Raw genomic sequence first — 27,705 nt, forward strand, 5'->3', positions numbered from 1 at the left:
ATTCACTTTTGCAAAAAAAAAATTAGGTCACTTATAAAAAAAACAAAAGAAACTTAATTAGTTAATTTTAACCAAACCATTATCTGTCAGACAATTTAGGTATTTTTTGCTTTCAATTACATTTTTTTCGGGTAAATATTTTTTTTTTTCGATCAAGTTTTTGGTCAAAGTGAATAATATTATGTGACTTTAAAATGGCATATTAAAAAAATAATTGAAAGCAAATATTTTTTAGAGGGACAATATAATTTTAAATGTGATTATCTGGTGGGGGACAGTAAAAAATAACAGGCGACACATATAGCGCATGAAAAAAATACCTTCTGATGAAACGTATTATAATAGCAAAACAGCATTCCAACAGGCGACACGTCCTATGGCGCATGAAAACGATACCTTCTGTTCAAATGTATTATAATAGCTATGTTATTTCCTGTAAGACTAACTAAGGTGCGGTTCACTGGTAACATATTTAATGAATCATACGTACACTAACCTATCATCTATCATTCAGTTAATTAATGTCAGTAAGGGTGTGTCCTTTTAATGACTCTGGATCAGGAAGTGTTTCCACCAATTCAAAAAAGATTCAATGACTTTTACATGTTTCTTTTGCCATGTTTAAATGACTTTCGAAACTAGTTACTGTGAATAATATATGTAATATACTAGTTCAAATATTAGATCTTTTACTGTAATAAGTTACTGTATATGTAATGGATTTACAGTACAAAGTACATAGAAACATAATTACTACCCTGAATTTTTTTTTTATAGGTACTTTCGTGATGAGCCAAAATCCTACCACAATGCTACCATTGACTTCAATTCAAAGTAGGCCTTTAATCTTTTTTTTGGGGGGGTGAGTGGGGGGGGGGGGTGTCTGGATTTTTATCCACCCATACCCCCCTCCCCCCCCCCCAAAAAAAACCAAAATTATTACTCTTGTTTATCACTGTTTATGTGGAAATTAAGGAGATAGGATTATACTTTAGATTGCATTAATTTATTTACCAAATTCTTGTGTCTAACATTAACCTAAAATTGTATAGGCCTACAGTATAATAGTGGGTGGGATTATACTTGAAACATATAGAGTAATTACTTTGATTTGTATTTTTCATTGTGTATTGTTACAATTCTTTGCTTTCTTATTGTTAACAGTGACAACCGATACAACTACAAGGTATAGACCGATCACACCACCTCCTCCACCGCCACCACCACCAGCACCACCGTCCTCTCTGTTTCCACCAGTAAACAGTACAACGATGGCACCACCTACCAGTATGACACCAGTAAACCCAACCAACAGTGTTCCAACGATTACAATCACTAGTAATCCAAGCACTAGTGTTCATTCAAGGACTACAGGTAACGTTGAAATACCAACAAATTGTAAAAGATGTATTACGGTCCCCCAATAACATGAAAATTGAAGATTAATAAAATCAGATTTTAAATTGGCCATTTTGCAGTTTTAATGAAATAATTATTTCACTTATAAAAAGACAAGAAAAAACGGTTAATTTTAACCAAAAACCATTGTCTGACAGATAGTGTATTTGCTTTAAATTAAATTTTTTCAGGTAAATAATTTTTTTTATCCAGTTTTTAGTCAAAATGAATAACTATTATGTGACATTAAAATGGCATATTCCAAAAAAAAAATCTGAACAAAATAATTTTTTTTAGGAGGACAATAATATATTCTCTTGTATTGTATTTTTTTTAAATTTGGATCCGCCTATGCAGAGCAGTTAATGGTTCAAATGGATATTTTTGTATTTTCACAGTAATGACAAGCAGAATGGTTCCAAAAACTCCAAGTGTCATGCCAAGTATTACTCCAACTTCTATGACTACTCCAGGTTTGCATAAAACATTTAATTTATTATTATTTATTAAAATATCAGTCAATCAATGTTAGTATAAAATGGGCAGACAATCTGTGTAAGGGTCTGTCTACACTGTCCAACTTGATGTGACAAAAACATGTGGACATGATGATGTCATATCACTACCATATTTGGGCATATCACACTTTTTTTGTCAAACTAGTTTGATAGTGTAGACAGAGCTTAAGGGTCATACGTAGGATTGAGTGTGAACCCTCAACCCCCTGGCTACTGGCTTGATAAGCATGTACTGTAATAATAAACTTATTATTTTTGTTTTCAGTTACTGATTATTGCAAGGAAGAGAACAACTGTGAACATATTTGTGTTAATATTAAAGATGGTTTCAGATGTGAATGTAACGCTGGTTATATGCTGCAGAAGGACCAAGCTAAATGTAAAGGTATGGACAACCTTAAATCAGAAATACTTTTTGTCAATCATTAACATGTTGGCTTAATAATAGAGTCATCCAACAGCAAGTAACTAATAGTGATAATTTCTGAATTAATCCTGAATGTGATAAACAGTAGTCATGCCAATAAATTCATATTTGGAGACTAATGACTGGTTCACTAATTCACTTGGATGCAACGACATAGGGGCAACAAATGTGAGTTGATCAATCACATGAAACAGTTCCGATGGCCCTTCGTGATTGGTCAAGTTACCTGCAGTACAGTACGTCCTTGTGTTCTGTCAAAGAGTCGTTGGCACTACAGTAAGTCACGATTGAAGAATGAACCACAAAATATTACTAAAGATCTAAATCTGTATAATTAGCATTGATTCCAAACAATTCAAAAACATCTTTAGTAATATTAAAATCAATCATTTTTAACCCCCTCCCCCTCTTTTTTTTTTATAGATATAAATGAGTGCAATTCAATTTATAATGATTGCCCATCAAACTCAATGTGCGTCAACTCTAAAGGAAACTATACATGTATATGCATTGAAGGTTTTGAGGAAAATGACAAAGGGCAATGTGATGGTATGTATGTAATACTTTAAAAATGTTTTTACAGAAAAGTAAAGTTTGAGAAACAGGTTATAATGCTTCAACCGTCGTGTGGGGTATTACACCAGAAGACAGTTGTCACATAACAACTTAAACGTTCAGAAATGCTAATCTTTATCTTGTTTCCTCTTTAGAATCAGATGGTGTACCGCAAACCTTACTTTATATTAATGAATGTGTTTTTAAAATTTGTTTGCATCTCTCTTTTTCTAAAGATGTTGATGAGTGTTCTGCGATTCGCAATCCATGTCCAAGCAACTCTGCGTGTGAAAATACTGAAGGCTCTTACATTTGCAATTGTAATGAGGGCTATTTTGAAGAAGATGACAGCTGCACAAGTATGCTTTGTCTTGTATTTTAGGCCTACAGTAGTTGATAATGATACTATGTTAATAGTGGTTACCTAACCACCAATCCCAGGTGGGAGCCAACTTGGTTTATAACTTGGCACTGGCAGAATACAAAAGATAGACCATTGGGTTAAGTCATGACTTCATTTTTAGGCCATATTCACCTATCAAACTTAAGTAAAATATTTTCCTTAAATATTAAGTATTTCCCTTATATTGTATTCACTTGGATAGGAGATTTCTTTGTGTTTCCATTAAATGGCATGTTGAATATGGCCACTGGGTCCTAAACATATCTACAGTATTTTATTTTAAAATCCTATAAAATCCTATATACAGTAATATATCTGAATTAATTGAATTTCTTTTTGAAGACATTGACTACTGTGAGATGGGTAATGACTGTGAGCATATATGTGTAGATAGAATATCCACTTACTCCTGTAGCTGTTATCCAGGATATTCACTCAACTCTGATGCCAAGACTTGCACAGGTTTGTATAAATAGTAGTAGAAAAGCTTTGGGACACAACAAAGTTTACCCTTGGGGTGTTTCAACCTCAATAGGGGTTAATGGCTGTACTGTCTAAGTATATTGTTCCGTGTTTGTTTTACAGGGAAAATGCCCCTTTTATGGGTGTCCCTTGAAAAGGACCGGTGTTTCCTGAATAGGGTTGTCTCCTGAATAGGGTTGTCTCCTGAATAGGAGTGTCTCCTGAATTAGAGTGTCTTCTAAACAGCAGTGTCCCAAAAGAGGGGTTCTATAGTATTCAATTTGTCTTTATTTCAATGTTTATTCTCATCTTCAGAGGATGGAGTTGAATGCTCATTAACCTGCGTCAATGGTTTTTGTGTGACTGGATTTTTTGGTGACAGGTGCGAGTGCTCACCTGGATATGTAAATGAAAATGACACTTGTGTGGGTGAGTAAAGCAGGCTGTAACCATGTAATGTGCATTAAAAGGCAGACTACACCAAAATGTAGATGATATAAAGGGGTGCATATATAGAAACAAAATTCACAAAAACACTGTTGATTACACTTAATTGGTTACCCTTACATTTACAGTAATTCAGTAGCCTGAAAATTCTTTTACAATGATGTAAAATGACCTAGACTTTAAATTTAAATAAAATTATACACACTTAACTGGAAACAGGAAATTTGGATTAGGCTATCTACAGAGCCACAAGAGCCAGAAGTACAACGCCTACACTGATCAGCACACCGGGAGACCTCCTACTTTTTTTTCATGAGCAATAATATTATGTTCACAGGACCATCATCCCATCCAAAGGACAACGCAATGAAAGTAAAGCATCGTTTTTACCTCAACCAAGGAAATTAGCCTAAATCACACACAGCATTAAGACACACACAAATATATATATATATTTCCCCGGAGAAATCTTATGTAGGAGAACTTTACAGTAGGCACTCTCGGAGTGGCTTCCTAGTATAAGGATATAATCAATATGGCACATACAAGCTTGAATTCATAATATTCATATGCTTGTCCAATTTTATGCTATGTCACTCTTGAGTTCTCTGAATTTTCCTTCTCTATGTCAATACAATAAAGGCAACATTTTGTGTAAAAATAATATTTTTTTCTTCTGCAGACATTAATGAATGCAAAATTCCTACCTCAATTCCTGACTTAATTCTTCGAAAATGTGATGGTCTCTGCACAAATTTTGACGGTACTTATGAGTGTAGATGCTTGAATGGACAGATACAAGCGCCTGATGGACGAACATGCATCGGTAATATTTGATTTACAATGTGAAACCTACTGTACAATACATGTTTTAGTGATTAATCCAATTTTGTCATACCGTATGTTTTATATGTGTTATATAGACAAATGCGTGTTGTGGAATTCCTAAACGTGTTCAGAGATAGGCTGTTTTCTAAACAATGCCGTTTTGAATCATTTGTAGATCGCACCTAATATAGAAATTAAAGGATTTACTTGCTTATTATATTCAATGTTGTTTTTTCAGATATTGATGAATGTGCTCATGATACATTGAACGATTGCGCACCACCATCAGAGGGCGGCAATTGTACCGATTTAATAGCCCCACTAAGGTACAAATGCTCTTGTTTATCTGGATACCAAGGAAACGGCAGATCATGTGAAGGTAAGTGGAGTGGAGCTGTAGCTTGGTGGTTGACGCGCTTGCCTTCCAACCCTAAGGTCCACAGTTCAATCCTGACCTAGTGCCAGACGTGCCACTCCCTAAACTTCAAATGAGACTTAAGCTCTGTCTACACTATCAAACTTTATGTGACAACAAAATGTGAAATGCTCATATACGGACATGATGTCATATCACCACCATATTTGGGATTATCATTACCATATTTGAGCACATCACACTTGTAAAACTAGTGTAGACAGACAGAGCTTGTTGATAAGCAAGATAAATTATAAAATAGTCCATATATCCATCCTGTAATTGGTGAGTTACTTTAGTAAAAATATTTTTTTTATTTTTTATATTGGAGACTCCAATTAGGTTTATTTATTACTTTACAGGTTACTTTTTAAAATGTTAGTTTATAAGTCTTCTGTTCAGCTGTATACCATTTATGCATGTTCCTTTAAATTATTTGAATTTATACCACTCAAAACTAACCATATCACAAAATAGTAATGGATACTTGTTCAGTTGAACCGTGTGAGGGTGAAAATATGATTTGTGAGAATTATCCTGGAAGTCGAAGATGTTATTGTGAACCAGGTTACTATAAAACTGAAAGAGGAGATTGTCAAAGAGGTAGGAATGGGTCAAGCATCTTGAGAAGGGAAATTATCTATATGAGGGTATTAGGAAAGCTCCATTGCACATATGCATCATCAAATATTTTCCTTTAATACAAGCTCATACTCTTCCCCTACCCCCCAATCCATCATTTTGGAAAAACCACCAAATCAATTTAATGTTTATACTGTGAAATATGTTACCATTACAATTTGGTTTATGCTTAATGCAAACCTTACACAATACAGTGGAACCCTCTATTAATGGGAAATCTTTAGGACCATCAAAGTATCCCCTTTTAGAAGTGCCTTGATCGTAGTTTTTAAAAGGGATTTTTCCCTTTATTTGTTTCACAAGAGAGATTCTTCAATTGAGGTGTCCCAAATGAAGTATTCTACTACTAATAATCATTGAAGTAACATATTGTTATTTATTTTGAATTTAATTTTTCTTTTGTAGTTGAGCAGACCTATTCTACATTTGTAACTTTGGATGGCCCACAGGACGTGTTTACAGATGAGTTAAAAGATAAAACTAGTGATGCTTACATACAGATGGCCACAGATATTGAATTGAGTGTATGTGACATTTATTCGGCCCTGATAAACAGGACTTCTCCCTCTGCTCGTTAAAATGCATTATGTGAATTTCTCATTTAATAAGAATTTAAATATATATAATGTATTGTTCCCTCTATGCCATTTTAATGTCGCGTAATAGTTGGGGTTTTGGATAGTAGGGAAAATTATAACCCAGGATGGTCTTGTCGAAGATGTTATGGATTTTTTAAATCAACACCAAATTGTTTTATTTTATAGCTGGAAGCTGAGTTTCAAGAGAAGTATGGAGATGCATTCTTAATGTGCACAGTTGAGTCTTTTGCGTAAGTTACATTTTTTATTCTTGATAATATTGGAATATTGAATCATAACACCCATAGAGTTTTCATCAATCAATACTTTTGATTTTTAGTTTTCTATGATAATGTGTATGATTTTTGGTTAAAATTATGATTTTTTTCTAACAGGTCTGGGAGCATTGTAGCGAATGTTGCAACATTTTTTAATGCAGAATACAAAGGAGACTTAGCTGAAATAAACACGTTTATTAAAGATGACGCTATTTATTGTGACAAGGGCATCTGTAATATTGGAGATATCACTAACGTTAATTCCGCAAAAACAGGCATTGAAGGTATTTTGTAAAATCAGTTTTGTATTGTTTCATTGCTAATGAAGATGAGGGAACACTAATTATCATCATCAAATAAAAAGACTAAAAAAAAACCTACTCATTCATGTTTAGCCAACACATTCTGTTATGTGTATACATGGACCATTCAAGTAAATCAGACAGACATAAATCTCTATCCTTATCAAACTATATAACTTAGTTCCAAAGATGCTCATTATACTTTTTTACATTGTTGCTTTTCATTGTTAAGTTCCATGTTGAATGTCTGTTGAATTTTAAATGGTTTTAATAATGTTTTTTGTATAGTTCTGCTATTAAGATAAGATAACTTTATTTCTTCCACAAAGTGGAAATAATGGTCCTAAAGTTATCAATATCAAGTCATAAAGTCAAATCATCTACAAAATTTAAGTATCTACCTATTGCAGTTGTACTGGATGATATTAGGGGGAACAAAGGAGATAGATTGCGAATCTATTTGAGTCTCATCCTACCGCTTGGATTGGATGAAGAGGGTGGGAGACATCCATAACAATGATGTGACTATGATTTTTCTTAAGTTGCTCGATGTAAATGAAGCAATATCAAATGTGAATATTGTTTTCCACACTAGATTTAGATGAGTGTGCAATTAGCAAAGCCTCAGATATTGAACTGTGTTTGCCACACTCTATGTGTATCAATGAAGTCGGTTCATACACATGTGCCTGTATGGAAGGATTTCAATCTGTACTCAAGTCAAACAAACAAGTATTTTGTGAAGGTTAGTAACATGAATGGACGAAAATGGGAAATATTAGGCCTATGGTAATGTCTAAGAGACAAAATGTGTCTTTTTAAAAGTAACCATAACTATTTGTTGATAATACATTAAAGAAAAACAAGAAATATGAAGATCACGAAAAACATGAAAAATGAAGATTAATTTTAAAAACTACTTCTACTTCTGTAGAAAAAACAATAAAAAAATAATGTTTTGACTTATAAAAAGTCAAATTCCACCAAAACCCATTGACTTCCAGTCAATGTGACTATTTTTTGCTTTAAATTACAGTTTGTTTAGGTAAATATTTTTTTTAGGTAAATTTGTTTTATTTTCAATCCACTGAATTTTTAGTGAATAACTATTATTTGACCTTAAAATGGCATATATAAAACAAATTTTAAAAATTATTTTTTCAGGGGGACAATACTTAAAGACTTTAAGAAATAAAATGGTTATCAACTATTTTACATTAAGGTTTTTTATTATTTGTATAGATTTAAATGAATGTGAACAGAATTCAGGCATATGCTCATCAAAGATCAACAGCTACTGTGTGAACACATACGGAGGTTATGAATGCCAGTGTGAACCAGCTTTTAAGGACATTCATGGTGTATGTGCTTGTAAGTATATTCATAAAATATTGGTGCTTTGGTTAATAGATTAAATAATGCCCCGCTTTGAATAAACACCCCCCCCCCCCCCTATAGAACATCATTTTGAATAAAGTACGCTCCCCTCAAATAAACACCCCCCCCCCCTATAGAACATCATTTTGAATAAAGTACGCTCCCCTCAAATAAACACCCCCCCCCCCTATAGAACATCATTTTGAATAAACGCTCCCCTCAAATAAACACCCCCCTCCCTATAGAACATCATTTTGAATAAACGCTCCCCTCAAATAAACACCCCCCCCCCCCCTATAGAACATCATTTTGAATAAACGCTCCCCTCAAATAAACACCCCCCCTCCCCTATAGAACATCATTTTGAATAAACGCTCCCCTCAAATAAACACCTCCCCCCTCCCCCCTATAGAACATCATTTTGAATAAACGCTCCCCTCAAATAAACACCCCACCCTCCCCTATAGAACATCATTTTGAATAAACGCTCCCCTCAAATAAACACCCCCCCCCCTATAGAACATCATTTTGAATAAACGCTCCCCTCAAATAAACACCCCCCCCCCCCTATAGAACATCATTTTGAATAAACGCTCCCCTCAAATAAACACCCCCCCCCTATAGAACATCATTTTGAATAAACGCTCCCCTCAAATAAACACCCCCACCCCCCCCCCCCCCTATAGAACATAATTTTGAATAAACGCTCCCTTCAAATAAACACCCCCCCCCTATAGAACATCATTTTGAATAAACGCTCCCCTCAAATAACACCCCCCCCCCCTATAGAACATCATTTTGAATAAACGCTCCCCTCAAATAAACACACCCCCCCTCCCCCTATAGAACATCATTTTGAATAAACGCTCCCCTCAAATAAACATCCCCCCCCCTCCCCTATAGAACATCATTTTGAATAAACGCTCCCCTCAAATAAACACCCCCCCCCCCCCCCCCTATAGAACATCATTTTGAATAAAGTACGCTCCCCTCAACCAAATAAACACCCCGGGTCTTTATTTATTTGAATAAATTGGTACATAATAAATAGTACATTGATAGATTGAACATCAACCCTCTTTCTGTTACAGCTGTTTGTGATATTATGGAGTGTGAAAATGAAGCAACTTGTGTTATCACAGGTGAAGGCAAAGAACCAGAAGCAGTATGCATGTGAGTAGGTGCTCACCTCAATTCCTATATGAAGTATTAATTTGCTTCAGTGACCTGGGCTGCTGGTTGAATGCCCTTCGCCTCCCCTGCTTCAGTCCAGGGCTGTTGATTTATTGCCCTCTCTCAAGCTTGCATCCATTAAAAATGTGCACAAAAGTTAATGTTAAGGAGAACTTTATTGAACCTATATGTCTCTGACCCTACCATAAATAATACTATAAAAATATACTATCAATAAAACTGGAATCATCAAAAAATTAACATTAATAGGGTTAATACAGTACATTAAACTTTCATTCATATTTAACTAATTTACATACAGGTGCCGATCTGGTTATCAAGGAGAACGTTGTGAGGAAAAATCAGGTGAATATTTTATTTGTGTGTATTATTACTGTACCATACACCCTTACACAAATTTTGTAAAATACAAGATAAATTGTTACTTATTCTTTCATTATTCAATATTTATGATGGAGACTACAATAATAACATTTGTTATCCTTTTGTTTAGATTTATATAAAACAGCAGTAGGTGTCGGTGTCTCCTTTGTTTTGCTCAGTTTCCTGCTGTTATTAGTCATCATTGTTATGGCATGTAAAAAGCAATCGGGGTAAGTCCCATAATCAGCAGTAATCTAAGTCACTTCTATTTTATAAACCAAAAACTGTAGAAATAAAATATACACATTCATTCATAATTCAATTTTAACTATTAAAATTGATGTAATTAGTTTTTCTTAAATAACAATATTCAAATTGATAGTTTGGTCATTGAATTATACCAAGGCAATCTAACAACAGGACACTGACTTTGCCGTGCCCGAATGCCACAAATACCAACAGTACTGTACTATGTACATATTCTCTACGGTCACCAGTGTCTGTTTAAGGGGCATGTAACTGATCGTGTCGCTGCCACAGATAAACCTTTCGATCTCCAAAGCTCAGCATCCTGTTGTTAAATTGCCTTAGAAATAATTTTAAAAATGAAGTAGTATTGAAAGATGGTGTATATCTAATACATATATTTTTTATCATTTTAGTAAAACATACCCTGATGAGGACCAGTATATAGATGAAGGATGGGATGAGGGCAAAGGTCATGAAGAAAAACAAAAGGCAAATGGAGGTCACACAAATGTGGTCATGATTGCAGGAGATGTGGACAATGAACCAAGGGTGAGAAATTACATTTCATTAGTCCTTTTGTTACACTTTTTCAGCACTGATTGGTCACAGCATTGGAATTTACTAATTTGTAGTGGAACTGTTGGTGTTAATGTGCTTCATGCCTTCCAGTTCCAATGGCCAGTGTTCAATCCTGACCTAGTGTTCGGTGTTAACTCACAACTGCTTACTCCATTCTCTAAGCCTCAAATGAGCTACACTATCAAACTAGTGATGTACCCAGATATGGTAGTGATATGACATCACCATGTCCATTATAATGGGCACATCACATGTAACATAATGTTTGATAGTGTAAACGGAGCTTAAGTTCAACTAATGAATAAGCACGATAATCAGTTTATCCATCCTTGGCGAGTGTTTTGCTGTATAGTGTTGGATGTGTATAATTTGTTTTTATGTCAACTACCTAACTACATGTGCCTATCTTGTTTGCATTATATTATACAAAATGCTAAATTTCAGATAATAACATAAACGAGGGTTTCTTTTCTGCGAGTTGCGAGTTGCGAGTTGGAAAATGCGAGTTGCGGGTCGGAAAATGCGAGTTGCGAGTCGGAAAATGCGAGTTGCGGGTCGGAAAATGCGAGTTGCGGGTCGGAAAACGCGAGTTGCGGGTCGGAAAATGCGAGTTGCGGGTCGGAAAACGCGAGTTGCGGGTCGGAAAATGCGAGTTGCGGGTCGGAAAACGCGAGTTGCGGGTCGGAAAATGCGAGTTGCGGGTCGGAAAATGCGAGTTGCGGGTCGGAAAATGCGAGTTGCGGGTCGGAAAATGCGAGTTGCGGGTCGGAAAATGCGAGTTGCGGGTCGGAAAATGCGAGTTGCGAGTCGGAAAATGCGAGTTGCGGGTCGGAAAATGCGAGTTGCGGGTCGGAAAATGCGAGTTGCGGGTCGGAAAATGCGAGTTGCGGGTCGGAAAATGCGAGTTGCGGGTCGGAAAATGCGAGTTGCGAGTCGGAAATTGTAAAAATAATAATTTTTCAAGGAGGTCGTACCATCCAAAAAAATAAATACATGAACCAAACAATCAGTAAATAAATTACAATTTAAATTTTGTTTAGTTTTTTTCATATTATGACCTGCTTAACAATTATAGACTAGTGATTCCTTTTTTAACATGGATGTTTAAAAATGGTTGAAATGAACTTATTTTGTATTTCAACACAAAACAATTATGTTATTGATACTTTATATTTTGAAATAATATAATTGTAAATATAGTAGATTAAAGTTATTATTTAATTTGTTTGCAATTACTGATGATGATACAATTACTAATAATGATACAATAAATTATGTACATGTATTTTTGCCTTGTTAAATGAGAAAATAATAATAAATTGGTAAGAAAAACTCACATTAAAAAGTACAGTTAGTATTGTTATTATTAGTATTGCAGGGAGGTGTTTACAGTATTTAGGTAAGCTGATTAATTATGATGGTTGGAGTCATTAGTACTACCTTGTGTACAGCAGATACCATAAATAGGGCAAGGAAACACATACCATACCTACAGATAATGGTCAAATTTTCAAAGCTATATTATTTTCTTAGAAATCATAGTCAATTCTTTATGTTTATAATATTTTTTTGTTAAACATTTTCAGACAAACTGTCCATAGATACATATAAATACATATGAATACAAAAAAAAGAGAAGAAATACACAGTTTATTATGTGTAACACCCATCAGCAAATCATGGAGAAGACCAATTAATGTATCTATTGAAATATAGTGCATCTCTCCAATTAAAATACATTCTGGAATCTAACCATATATTCATAATCTAACATTTTTTTTGCTTTTCATAATTTTGGAAAGAAGACTGTAAATTGTCAACCTAAAAAATTCATAAGAAGATGGAATATTGTTTTCTACAAATAATTTTCTCTGACTTAGAATAGATATCGGAGTTGACAACAACAACATGCGGAATAAACACAAATTCATGCTTTAGTATGTACACGTACAGTACAGTAGGCATCTGTCAAATGTACTATGTGTATTTAAAGTAACTTTAGCAGGGTACAGATGTAAATACTGAAATCACTGGTTTGTTTTTAGAGAAAATATAACTTATAACTAAGATAATTCAAATTTACTTGAATTGAATTGTTGAATTTAGGTGACAATAATCATTGATCTGCGCCCACAATTACATAGGAGAAGGAATTATTATTACTTATATACAGTATTGTTTGATGAAATGTGTGATACAGTAGGTGAAATGAAGTTGTATTTTAGTTGTTGTTCAACGCGATGATCAAATATACAACACACTAAGAATGTAAAATTAAACTGTACATTTTGTATTGCAAGTGAAAAGATGCAGTAGAGTCGATCGCATATAAAAAAACACTTGATCCTCAAATAAATGAATACACAGAATACATTAGAAAGTACTGGAATCAACACAGTGTTGCTTGCTTATGAATTGGTTAAACTGACTGATTAAATGAGGAGATTGCACCCTTATTTATATCTTATTGATATATGGGGGTGCCAATTATGACTTCATCGCATAACTTAGAGATGAGAATAGTTAGTTTTTAGATGAAACTTAAATGACATCATCATCTTTAAGAAGAAATTATAGATGACATCATACCAACTTTAAGTCACAATCCCTTTTGGTATAGTACACAACAAGTGTCCATGACAGGTAAATTTATGGGCCCTTTGGGAGTACCTAGTACAAAAGTCTGCATAGTGTAGTGCTGACTTATACAAGTAATAATATGTTAACAATTATATGAAAATGATTGTGTAAATAATAAAGTTAAAAGTAAATGCATTAAAAATCATGTGGTGGGCTAAACTGTCAGGCTTCTTATATTTATTAGTAGGTAGCAGACACAAATCTACAATGTGGACCTTTATCAAAGCAGTCATTAATTGTTTTAGTAAAAGATACCTGCCCCAGGGTGGGAGTTAATTGCTTCATGGAGACCATGATGGAGAATTCATTATCTTTTAAACCTACCACCAACCCCACCTCAGCTCCTCCTCCCAACCAAGATCCACATGCCATACATCCCTGAGATGGTTCAAATGTAGTAAATTTTAAATCAGATTATTTGATACAACATTACCTCTAAATGCCAGTATTTCCTTATACATGAACATTCAAACAAACAAAAATAAGCGAGTTAAAAAAAAATCTGCGAGTTAAAAAAAAATCTGCGAGTTAAAAAAAAATCTGCGAGTTAAAAAAAAATCTGCGAGTTAAAAAAAAATCTGCGAGTTAAAAAAAAATCTGCGAGTTAAAAAAAAATCTGCGAGTTAAAAAAAATCTGCGAGTTAAAAAAAAATCTGCGAGTTAAAAAAAAATATGCGAGTTAAAAAAAAATATGCGAGTTAAAAAAAAATCTGCGAGTTAAAAAAAAATGTGCGAGTTAAAAAAAATGTGCGAGTTAAAAAAAAATCTGCGAGTTAAAAAAAAATCTGCGAGTTAAAAAAAAATGCTTGATTTAAAAACATAAATGTTATATATTTATCAGTTATAATTGGATAACCCTTCTCTTTTAACATTTTAGTGAGCCACTTGAGTGTTCATTTCGATTTTAATCTTTTGGATTTTGAACTCTTTACTTTGTTTTGTTTTTGTCTGATGAAATAAATGAAAAAATATACATATTTGAAAATTCTCACTCTGTTTATATATATGTGTATGTGTGTGTGTGTGGGGGGGGGGGTATTAAGGTGGCACATAAGGAGATACTGGCATGTTTGCATTAGTAGTTATTATTTGTTTTTTGTACTAAAAACAAGTTAAATTAAATCAATGGCAATCACATAGATAAAAGAAGATAAAAGTTACAACGCAATCAAGTTTAAACTATGTTATGTCCGACAGCTTCAGGCCCGTAGCCAGGGTGGATTTTTTATGGTTCGGGTGAAAGTATTTATTCTCTCGTTACTATCATCATTATATCATTACCATTAAAATTATAATTTTACATTGTTTCATTATCCACATAAGTGTACATTGATTCATTGTATTGATTGAAAACATATTTTCACAAATCATATTAAAGAAGAAACTTGATGTAAAAAAATATTGAGTAATACAGTAGCCTGGATTTATTTATATATGTTGTGAAGCTTTTAACGCTGTGTAGGCTACCCATCCTAGTAAAAAGTAAAAAAAAATCACTTGTGCCGCTTCCTTTATATAGTAAGGGCAACAAGGGCCTTGTATATAATTACTAGCCCAGATACTAGCCAGGGCGGGAGTACGTTGTTGCATTGATGAAAGTTTAGAGAATTGACTGTCAATAGAAATAATGATATATATTTCAATCTTTTGTGGTGGTTTCCCATCTATTTTTATAAAATGTAAATATTAATCAATGCAGAAAGAAGTAAAAATAGAATGTAACATTCTCGGCTGTATATTAAATAATACAGATGTTTATAACATCTGTATTAACTGTGTAATGTGTCATATTGGATACGGTAATGATTGAAATTGTTTGGCTCGCCTTCATAGGGTCAACTATATTGTGTTTTGAGAATATACCCTTCCCAGCATGTCAAGCGAGCTGCCTAAATCTTCTTTAGGTTTCTATTTTCGTATATTTGAGTCTCCCTTTTCCTATATTTTCCTACTTTTTGTATATTTGGGTCTCCCTTTTCGTATATTTAGGTCTCCCTTTTCGTATATTTGGGGTCTCCCTTTTCGTATATTTGGGGTCTCCCTTTTCGTATAGTGGGGTCTCCCTTTTCGTATAGCGGGGTCTCCCTTTTCGTATTGGGTCTCGGGTCTCGGGTCTCTGGTCTCGGGTCTCTAGTTTCGAAACACCCGTCAAAACCTACCGTATTTAAAAAATACCTGGCCAACCTAAAATCAAAAGTGTATGGTTTTTGTTCATTAATGAAAACTAATTGATCACAGAAGCTTGTACTAGTAGGCCTACTAATAACATGGGTGGCATAGCTTATCAGAATAGTGTCTACATATCGTCTATTGCCTTATCTAATCATTAAAACCTCAGACTCAACCATAAATTAAATCTGATCCATCCTCATTGTCTTTATTTTGTATTACTTTTAGAGCTAAATGATTGGACAATTAGTTCAATTTTGGGGGGTTAAGTAAAAAAGTTGACACAGAAAGTATTTAGTTCATGAGATGATCACAAGTCATAATGGCTTTCAAAATTCCTACATTATCTGTATCTAAGAAGAAAGTGTATGATATTTCAGGGATTCAAAAATTTGATTGGAGCGAAATCTCATTTCCAAATGAGATTGGGCGCGGGGCATTTGGTATTGTACATCGAGCTACATACAAAAACAAACTAGTTGTGGTAAAAAAAATTATTACCGAGGATGAAGAATACAAAAAAATGATGGCCAAGGAATGCAAACTAATGAGTGCTCTTCAACACAGGAACATAGCAGATTTTAAAGGAGTGTGTGAACAACCTTACTCTATTATGGTGGAGTACTTATGCTTTAGCTTTAATCCATTTGGATTTGCAAAACAAGTTAATGATCTCTCTCAGTGGTTAACTGCTATTGACCAATTAGAGGATGCATCAGATATGAATGATTTCTCGTCAATAATTGTTACGGACATTGCCAATGGACTAGACTATCTGCATCATCTTAACATTATACACAGAGATCTAAAACCACAAAATGTGCTAATCTCCAACAGGCATTATTCTGAAATTAACTGTGAAACTTCAGAATTTTACAGGGAATTTCAAAAGTGTCCCATTCATTGTAAATTGACTGACTTTGGGGAAAGTAGATCTGACTTCGTTCAGACTAAATCACTTGTAAACAATGCAACAGAAAATGTCCATCGTGGATCTATGCCATATATGGCTCCTGAAATCCTAACACATGAATCACAGTTTAAAGCAAGTATAAATGATCTGAAGAAAATCGATATCTGGGCATTGGGAATGACGATTTATAATATCTGCAATCCTGGGGTAAAATATCCATATGAGCTTGACACACAGGAAAAAAGTCAATTTCGGTTTCAGAAGTTTTTGATAAATCAATTAAAGAATGGCAAGCGCCCATCACATTCTACAAAATACAGTGATGTTCAAAAAACAAAATGGAAGAAGATAATGAATATATATTTTCGGTGCACCATAGTAAATCCACTAGCCCGTCCAAAAGCTTCATGGATAGTCCGTGAATTAAAAAAATGGTAAGTACAGTTTATTTTGTGACTATAAAATCAATAATTCTTTGTAATTTAATATAGTGCATTTATTGTCTTTGTAATTTTATATTATTAAAGCTCAGGCAGGCATGATTTTTATTTATTATTGTCGGAATACATGTACATAAAGAAAAAAATTATGGTCAAATAATTAAGAATTTGCCAGACAAACTTTTTCAGTAGTTATGTAGGTATGCTTTAATCTGATTTACTCAACTCTAGAAAGTTATAAAAGTGCAAACAAATTATATATGAGGATATATAGTGGATAAGTTTTGATATAGCACAAATATAAAAATCTGAAGTTAAATATAAACACCAAAAATAACAAATTCAAGTTAATAGTCATCTGATACATTTTTTTACCAAACCGCTTTGTAAGTTAAGAATAAAATGAAAAGTGAATTTTATGTTCAGTGTTGAAACCTATCTAAATTGTCATTCTATTACAGTGGTGGTGCTAGTACTAGTAGTAACATTGATGACTGCATTGACATTTCTGAAGATGAAGCCAAGTCTAGTAAAAGTGTACCTCATGAAAACAAGAGTCTTAATGAACATGACATTGACTGCAGGTAAGAACAGATAATTCTGGGTTATTACATCACAAATTGCGTAGTACAAGACCACAACAATTTATATTATAGAACGTTACAAGCTATAAATTATCTGCTGCTAACTTTAAGATAAAACAATTGATATTACTCAATTTAAAGTAAACTTTGCCTAAAATTTTAAATCCATTCTTTATTTTATTAATTAGTGACATTGATGACTGCATTGAAATTTCTGAGGCTGAAGCCAAGTCTAGTAAAAGTGTACCTCATAATGAACATGACATTGACTGCAGGTAAGAACACTAAACAAAAATTAATCCATTATAACATTAAACAGTAATTCTATTATAATGTATTCTCTATCCCTAGACAATTACCTAATTTACAATAACTGAGCCGAACAGAAAATAACTGTTAATGATCTGTATAGAGAGCAATTTTTGTTTTTCATTTCATTGGTCGCTTGCATTATTCTATTCTTAATGATAATAATAATAATAAAGTTATCGGAAAACGGAAAACTTGATTACTTAACAAGTTCGTTTCAGTATACAAGACTATTTACAAAAAAAACAAACAATTAAAAAAAAGTAAAAGAAGTAAAAAGAATGTGACTAAACCAATTCTTTATTTTATTAGTAACATTAATGACTGCATTGACATTTCTGAGGATGAAGCCAAGTCTAGTAAAAGTGTACCTCATGAAAACAAGAGTCTTAATGAACATGACATTGACTGCAGGTAAGAACAGATAACTCTGTGTTATTACATCACAAGAACAAACCCTTAAAGACCACTTTATATTAAATTGACTACATCATGATTTAGTAAAAAAAATTTCCAGTATATTATAGGGAACTTTAAGATTTCTCATATGTCTGTATTCAGTTTACATCTGCCTTATATTCCTACTTTTTTTCAATGCTAGTAAACTCTATATAGGATTAGTGTTATCTGAAAGATCTTTAATTTAACATGATGTATTGCAAATAGTAACAAAAGAGGTATGGCAAGGGAGAAGGTGAATGCTGCCATTAAGGATAAAACAATTGATATTCAATTAAAGGTATTTTTCGAAAACTTAGCCTTAAATGTTTATTCTGTTCTTTATTTTATTAGTAACATTGATGACTGCATTGACATTTCTGAGGATGAAGCCAAGTCTAGTAAAAGTGTACCTCATGAAAACAAGAGTCTTAATGAACATGACATTGACTGCAGGTAAGAACATTATTATGAAATATGATCTTTATTTGATGATTTCAATAAAATTCTTTGCTAATGTAACAATCTCTAAATAAATATGTTAAACTGACACCCAATTATATAATTTAATTTATTTTATTCTTTCAGTACTGCTCAACAGGCTTTTCAGTACAGAAGACCTACTAGTGAATTGACCATGGTATGCTAATAATTTGTTTCTAGTTTTATACATACAGTAATTAACAAAATTTGTAAAGCTGTATTGTCCCCAGAAAACATGAAATATGAAGATAAAATAGACTTTGTAGTTTTAATTAATAAAGTTAATCACTTCCATAGGGAAAAAAAGCCAATCTGACCATTGTTTTGCCTTAAATAACAGTTGTTCAGATAAAAAATAATGTTTGGTCAAAGTGAATAACTATAACTATATTCAACAAAACAACTTAATTTAACGTTTTTTTGTAAACTTTGCCTGAAATGTTTATTCTGTTATTTATTTTATTAGTTTCTAATTTTGTTATGATACAGAGAAATCAGGATTTTGTTATAATGGGAGATTTTCATCAGGCTTCCGAGGAACAATTCTTCCATGATGCTGCAGGTTCTCAGTGCTGCTCCATAAGTATAATGGCGATAGTATTCAGTAAAATGAAAGCATCAGTTAATTGGACTAAAGATATCATTCATGATATAATGATGCAAGGTGACGCTGTCCATGTGTCAGCTTTAAGAAGGTTGGGATGGCCAGATAAACGAAGAGAAAAAACACTTGATGTTGATGAGCTACCAGAAATTTGGAGCTATACAGTAGATGGAAAACATATGAAAGCCAGTGTTGGTACGCTTGAAGGTGGCAAGTTTGGCTATAGTTTACACAATTTGCTAACCGAGTCACTTGTCATCAATTCATGCTCTTATCTGCTAAGAATTGCAGATAAATGCACTGCCATCATAAAAGATTCCAGTGAAGGATGGAGTCTATTTGACAGTCACGCCTGTAACTACAAAGGGCAACGAGACCCTGATGGTGCAGCAAGTATGACAAGGTTTGGGACAGCAACAAGGTTAATTGAACATTTAGCAACATCATATCCTGATGATGGACGACAAATTGATATTTTTCCAGTTTATGTGCAGATATTAGGTGAAGATGAAGGTAAGCAATCTGAGTTTCTAAAATCATTATATAGACTGAGTAATAAAATTAAAATAATGATAGTAATTTATAATTATTAAAACGCTTAATTGCACACTGTTAAATTTGCAAGTTAAAAAGGAATTAAATCTTCCAACCCTCTATTATTAGCATCTATTTTAAAACAATTTTATAATTTGGATTTAATTTAAGTTATTACATATTTTGAGGTGAAATTTCCATTTAAATAATAATCATGATAACAAACTTTCTTGTGTTAGTATCGCATTAGTTGCAAACATTTCAGTTTTGATGACATCATCAAGTCCAAACACGGATCACTTAACTATACACTATTATATAACACATAAATAAATTCATGTAAATTTACAGTATTGGACAATTGTGGGTCACATGATTTTAATAATTTCCATACAAAATAATGTACCATAATTGATTAATGTGACATTAACAATCAATTTTATTTATTTTAGATAATGAATCTGATTTGAACGATACAGATGACAGTTCTGACTTCTCGATGAGATATAAAAATAAGAAATATGACAAAGAGCACTGGAAAGAATGTATGCCAAAACAAGTCAACACACTGCCCTTTGATATCAATGGCTTAGAAGTTTATCATCTTTCCTGCAGTAAACAAAGTGAAATGATGAAAGTTTCAAAGGACGGAAGGCCATGGAACCGTTACTGCAAGACTTCACGAAAACACTTTAAGGGGGTACGACGTATTGCACACTGTAAAGGATCGCCAATATGTAACAACCCGGAGTGCACATATCTGAAAATGTATGGGTGTCAAAACAGAAGCCAATTCGGTAAAGAGACGGGCATATTAGTGTGCTACACATGTGGGAAGGCAGCAGATCATGTAAAATGTTATGCCACGAAGGTATGGGAATACAGTAACGACATGGTGGTTGTTATGCATACTGGCTTCCACACATGTGTAGCAAAAAAACCAAATGTTTCTGTGGCCGTCATTGAAAAGGATATAAAACAGCATCCTGGTCTCAAGCCAAGTGCCATCGTTTCGGCCAAAATAAACGCAATCATGACCTCCAACAGCTTCAAGTGGAAAGATGTGGATGAGTTAGCTGAAAGATATAGTGAAATGAAAAGAGTCCACAATGCAAAGGAAAGGTTGAAGCAGGTGATGTTGCCACTTGGTGACAATTTTGAAGCTCTCGCGGATTTTAAACAGAAATGCGAGGAAAAGGATAAGTACCTAATATATCAGATAAATAACAGGACCTTTAACAACAAACATAGTTATGTTTTCAAGTCCAGCAAACAAATGGCAGAACTGGCTCTATCAATGGACAGAGACCAAGATGGCATATTGTCAGGTGAATATGCCTATGTTGACGGCAAACATAACCACTGTAGAGGTTATGTTACGATCACATTATGGGTTTACCATCCAGTAATGAGACGAGTTGTTCGCCTTGCAGTGTGTGACACAGAGAAAGAGGACACCACTAACCTTGAAACATTTTGGAATGTTTTCAACGAGATGCTCTCTAACGCTGCTGGACGAACAGTAATTTTCAATCCCTGTGGTTTTGTTGCAGATGAAAATCATGCCAACTGGAAAAGTATCAAGAATGTGTTCGGCGATGATGGAGTTCGTAGAACTGTATCCTGCGAATTTCATTACAAGCAAAGTGTACAACGCCATTCAAAAAAAATTCCGCAAGATGATGCTGCACAATTCATTGAGATTGCAAATTCTATGCTCACTGCATATTCCCTTACTGAACTTAATGAAGCATGCAAAGAAATGACCAAGTTCACTGAGAAGCATCAAGTTCTTCAGAACTGGTATTCCTGGTGGTATGCTCGAAGAAGTCATATTTTTCGGGCTTACAAACCAAGTGATGCACCAGTTTCAAACTTGGCTGAGGTAGGGCATGCTAAAATGAGTGTGTCAAAGCAAAAAATGTCCCTTTTAGAAGCAGCTAGGCAAGACGTAATCGATGCCATTAGACAACAAGCTGAGATTAACGGCTTCAAAGAAGGTCAACATAAGGGGGGCAGAGGAGAAAGAGCAAATAAGAAAAAAGCGTTGAAATACCGCAATGAAAAGAAGAGAGCTGCTCAATATGCAGAAGAGGTGGAGCATCTCTTCATTCCAGATCAAGGGTCTCATCGTCCGCCAGAACCAAAAAGGAGAAAATTAGCAAAAAGGGCACCAGTGAACAATGACGAGCATCCAGTATGTGTTTGTTTTTCAACGATGGTAATTAACCTTAAAACATGCTATGGGTGCAAAGAAAGATTTTCAGATCGCTACAGAAAAGAGCCAAATGATGTCATCTTAAAAGTCAACCTGAAAAGGAAATATACAAAAGATGGCAAAGAACATGTAGCATCGAAGGTATCTGCAGCCTACTTTCACCTAAACATGAACTGCGTAAGGAAGGTTAAACCGTACGCAGAAATCAACGAGATAGTCATTCACAATGAGGTAAAAGCACTCTTAAGAGCAGGACACAAACAGGTTTTAAAAATATTTGGAATGAAAGCAATATAGATTTGGAGGCTGCTATTTTTTAAATAATATTAAAATACAGTGTGATCACTACCCATGAATACTTATAACTTGACATTTTATTATAAATACATCATGTAAACTTTTGGATCTCTGTGTTTTTGGGGGGTTGGCTGGGGAATGTGTTTATGTTGAACAAAGCTACAATATTTTAAAATATATCTGTTCTGTTAAGGGTATGTTCAGACTCACAGTGTACGGTTTGTTATCTGACGCAAGACGTCAAGGTGTTCAGACACAACGATCAACATTCCAATGCTTGCATTTAAAACACTCTGATAATCAGATCTAAGCAGATTGAACTATGTATACATTCATGATGAAAAATGCATTACAGTTTACATTTTAAAGTTGTTTTTTGATATTTTTATTTATACAGTATAATGTTACCTTCAAAATACTGATTTGTTCTTACCACTTGCAGAATTGCATTCTAATTCAAAATAATTTCAAACACAATTAGCACACGGCCAATTATCTGATTATTACAGTATTGTATTTAATTTATGAAAATATATCGCTGACGTGAACTTTACTTTAAAATTTAAAACCTGATAGTTTGACGGTCAGCGATCTCGATGTATGCCTGCTATTAACCGTGGTCGTGTCTTTTTATTGGTTAAGGTTAAAATCACTGATGCCTCACTGGATTAGCATTATTAAATCTACCCTCTTCTTCAAGGGTTATTAACGCAACTGGTGCGGCGTAACAGCTCCCTAACGCTAATCCGTGGCCTAGTTCACACACAAAAATATGTACGCCGCTTACATAATGCCACCTTAACTGAACATATCCTAAAGCAAACATATTCCTTATTATCTTTAGTTACAGAATTATAACAAACAAGTTCTTATAAACAGTAACTTAGGTATCATTTCGTTCTATCTTGTAATACACAGTGCTTTGAAACATGAGGTTTAATTAATAACCATAAACTTAAATATTGTTTTTAATTCTGTACATTTTTTATTTTTAAGAAAGGTTTTAGAATTCAATATTGTCTAGAAAACAATTCTTTTTTAAGGGATTTACAGTACAATTATTAAAATGACTGTAACTACAAAATTTGTAATATATCTACAGTATTACAATTTTGGCCTCATTTGGAGGAGGCGGATATGGTGAGGGGTGTGAAGAAAGTTTGGTTCATGTTAAGCTTTGACTTTGTTCTACACTGCATTATAAAGTGATTTTTTTTTGCTTTGCACCATAGGTCTAAATGTTTATAATAATAATAATAACAACTTTATTTTAAAACGGATGCAACACTTGGATCACCAGATTGGTGTTTTTCACAAGGCCGTTACTTACTACAAAACTATTTACACAAGTTATCATTTACAGTACATAATGATTTCATGAAAAACAGGGTTTCAAGTATATCTTACCTTCATTTATTATTTTTTTAAATATATGTATATTAGGAGCTGTAATTGCATTTGAGTTTATAGCATTTAAACTATTCCATAACTTTGCTATTGATCTAGTATTATATGTTTGTTTGCGTTCATAGAATCTGTTTCTTAAGTAGGATGGTGTTTATTTATTTATTATGTTTAAGAGCTATAATGTTTTTTTTACCATTTTCAGGTAAATTATGTATGTTTTTATGAAACGCTGTGAAAAGGGTTTAGAATTTAATATTGTCTAAAAAAACAAAAACATTTTTTTTAAATCTTTTATTTACCATTTAAGTATGTCAGGGATCTACAGATATAAATTTAAATGTTGATCTTAAAATGTGACTTAAGATTGTAAAATTGTCCTTGACAGGAATGGGGAAGGTGGGAGATATTATGTTATTTTATAATGTTATTTTTTCTTTCAGCATGCTTTAGTATCTAGTATTTTATGAATTTAGTATTTTATGAAGCTATGCATTGACTGTGTACATGATCACTGTACTATCAGAATTATCTTGTTGTATGGCTGAGGTTGTAAAAATTACTGTAACTACTGCAACGCCTACACCTCCACCAGATTGTGCATACAGTCTATGCCCCATGCCGGGATAAGGAATAAGAAAGGTTGTTTAGTTCATGCTAGCTTTTCTTTTCTTGTGTTCTACAATGCAGTGCAGTGACAATGTTCAAGTATTTGTATGTGGTCAACTATTTAGTCATGATCGTTATGTTTAAAAGTTAGGTTTTACTTAACCCTTTGAAGACACAAATGACTGAGGCTAAATGAAGTATTTTTAATAGGTTTAACTTTCTTTTTCTTTTTGGTATGTGATACGTACTATACTACAGTACAGTACTATGTTTTTACCAATTTGGTATGGATGACGTGGGTTGAAATTAACATGAAGGGGTCACTTTAAGGGGGCCTGGCCTGACATGACATTTCCGACCTGATATTTTATCAGTTTTTGTTTTTTTGTTATGTCCTCACACACTTATGTTTGTACAAATTTTGGTTCATGGAAGAGATGTAGGGAAATAAACCATTTTTGGAGGTTTTCAAAGAGGTCTGGAGACCAGACCCGACCCCCGGGGTCAGGCTGGCAAACTTTTTTTTAAAATGTTTTTGGTATAGTATTAACATTAAGGGGTCAAACCTTCTGGGTTGTATGGGGTTAAATCATATGTTACGGGCTCTTGGCCTATACTCATCTCGTGGAGTTTTTGCCTGAGAAACAGTGTTTCTTCACCAAGTGAATCTAATCTAGGCCTACCTCCAATGCTTAGCCTAGAACTGTAGTAAGCACTGACTTAACTAAAACATAAACAAGTTGAGCATTCAGAAACAAATAATGCTAAAGTGAATAATAAAAAAATATTGTAAGCAGTGTTAAGAAAATAATTAAATTTCTTGCCATTGTCATATATGCCACAATAGGTTAATTTTGGTGATCATCCTACACTATGTACAGAGTCTACACACCTGGGTGGGTTGTATCATGTCGCACTGGTCGCAGATCAAATATAATGATTAATTATTTCATATCACATGCTCAAGCAATTTGTTTCTAACATCCACAATACAACCCACTCTATTTTGTTTAGGTAGGACTGGTGTATTTGACCCGCAACTCGCGTTTTTCGACCCGCAACTCGCGTTTTTCGACCCGCAACTCGCGTTTTTCGACCCGCAACTCGCGTTTTTCGACCCGCAACTCGCGTTTTCCGACCCGCAACTCGCGTTTTCCGACCCGCAACTCGCGTTTTCCGACTCGCAACTCGCGTTTTCCGACTCGCAACTCGCGTTTTTCGACTCGCAACTCGCGCTTTCCGACTCGCAACTCGCACTTTCCGACTCGCAACTCGCACTTTCCGACTCGCAACTCGCACTTTCCGACTCGCAACTCGCACTTTCCGACTCGCAACTCGCACTTTCCGACTCGCAACTCGCACTTTCCGACTCGCAACTCGCACTTTCCGACTCGCAACTCGCACTTTCCGACTCGCAACTCGCACTTTCCGACTCGCAACTCGCACTTTCCGACTCGCAACTCGCACTTTCCGACTCGCAACTCGCACTTTCCGACTCGCAACTCGCACTTTCCGACTCGCAACTCGCACTTTCCGACTCGCAACTCGCACTTTCCGACTCGCAACTCGCAACTTGCATTGAAGTAACACTCAACATAAACTTGTTGGAATTTCTTTGTTTTTCAGTATGTGACAGTACCAAAAGAAGGTTCCAATGGTACGGCACTATCAACACTCAACAAATCAAGTGCATCCACTGAAATACAAGTTGAACCAACATCCTACTTTTAACAAATGCCAATAAATCTTAATTCCAGAAATTTAGTAACATGATTTATTTTTGTGTTTTTTTTCTGTCACACTGAAAAATATTTAAATTGTAGCTGCTGATTTTATAACAATTTCTAGTATTAAACTATACTGTATATTAAACCCCGTAAACACAAAAACTAAGTAAATTTTAATTTTTGGTCTTCTTGTAAAGAATTCTAAACTTTGTCATATTATATTAATAATGAATTTATATCATCTTTTTTACAGCTTATTTCTTTAAAATTTAAGATTTTAATCACTTTGTTCTTTTTTATCTTTTGATCATTTTTGATTTCAAGAAATATGAAAGCAATAAATTTGTATTTGTAAAGATAGGCAATATCATATTTAAATAAATTTATAAACAAATATATGTATGAAAATAAAGTAATAATAAATTATTTTGAATCTTATGAGAAGTAATTGCTTTTATTGTTGTTATTTGATGTTGTTGACTGCGGAGATGTTTGAGAATTAGAATCTCAAAAAAGATAACTAACAGACAATGGTATAGTTTTATTTAATTAACTTACGAAGATGAAGAAGAATTTTTACAAATGATAAACAACGTATTTTGATAAACGAGTGATGAATAAAGGGATCAACCTGAGTTTTCGGCATGTATTGAATATAGGACTATTCCATTATTATTTATAGGGGTGTTAGTCAATATGTTGGGTTGGGTGTGCCAGGCTTGTTGAGGCTTCTATTGTTCGTGTCATTGTGCCAATTGTTTTGTATTTCACTGTGTTTGATAAAAACAAACAAAAAACTGCTGCTGTAGTTAGCCTATGTGTCTGTAAATTATATCGTATTTTACACTATATTTATATAGCCTGTAGGCCCTAACATGTTTTTCTACCGTCAACAGTAAAATCATATCATGTTTTATTTTACATTTCATGTAATATTATTATTATTTTTTTTTCTCAACAGCCGAATCAAGTTATATAGCCTCTTACAAATAACAAGAAAAAATACATTCAAACGTTATTCACAATAAGGAGAAAACATATACAACTTATTTAATTTATGTTTTAATTTATATAATCCAAAGGCAAATTAATGAAACAATGACAATGATGTGGGTATCAGTGTCTGGATCTCAATAGAGATACAAAAAAAAAGCGAAAAGCTAAATCAAAACGATAAAGTAAACAGCCAGAAAAACAATTTATATAAATACATCCATGTTTGTTTTTTTCTCAACAGTTTATGACTTTAAAAAATTCAGTACACTTAAAGGCATAAGATTAAGCAAAACATACATTGTGTAACATATTTAATTTAAGGTAT

At 33.8% G+C, this 27,705-nt stretch overlaps 1 protein-coding gene across 1 annotated transcript; it reads left to right on the plus strand.

Annotated features, from left to right (window-relative positions):
* Positions 1–1,798: 1,798 nt before the first annotated feature.
* Positions 1,799–26,545, plus strand: LOC140039643 (uncharacterized). Its single transcript, XM_072085264.1, has 19 exons — positions 1,799–1,871; positions 2,182–2,301; positions 2,767–2,892; positions 3,135–3,257; positions 3,644–3,763; positions 4,079–4,192; positions 4,893–5,036; positions 5,277–5,417; positions 5,931–6,056; positions 6,501–6,619; positions 6,860–6,924; positions 7,069–7,235; positions 7,849–7,998; positions 8,496–8,624; positions 9,722–9,803; positions 10,126–10,169; positions 10,318–10,417; positions 10,850–10,985; positions 26,284–26,545. Exons 1-19 carry the CDS (start codon positions 1,799–1,801, stop codon positions 26,386–26,388), a joined length of 2,184 nt encoding a protein of 727 aa, XP_071941365.1. The 3' UTR covers positions 26,389–26,545.
* The last annotated feature ends 1,160 nt before the right edge of the window (positions 26,546–27,705 follow it).

The sequence above is a fragment of the Antedon mediterranea genome, chromosome 2 (assembly GCF_964355755.1).
Source record: "Antedon mediterranea chromosome 2, ecAntMedi1.1, whole genome shotgun sequence".
NCBI lineage: Eukaryota > Metazoa > Echinodermata > Crinoidea > Comatulida > Antedonidae > Antedon > Antedon mediterranea.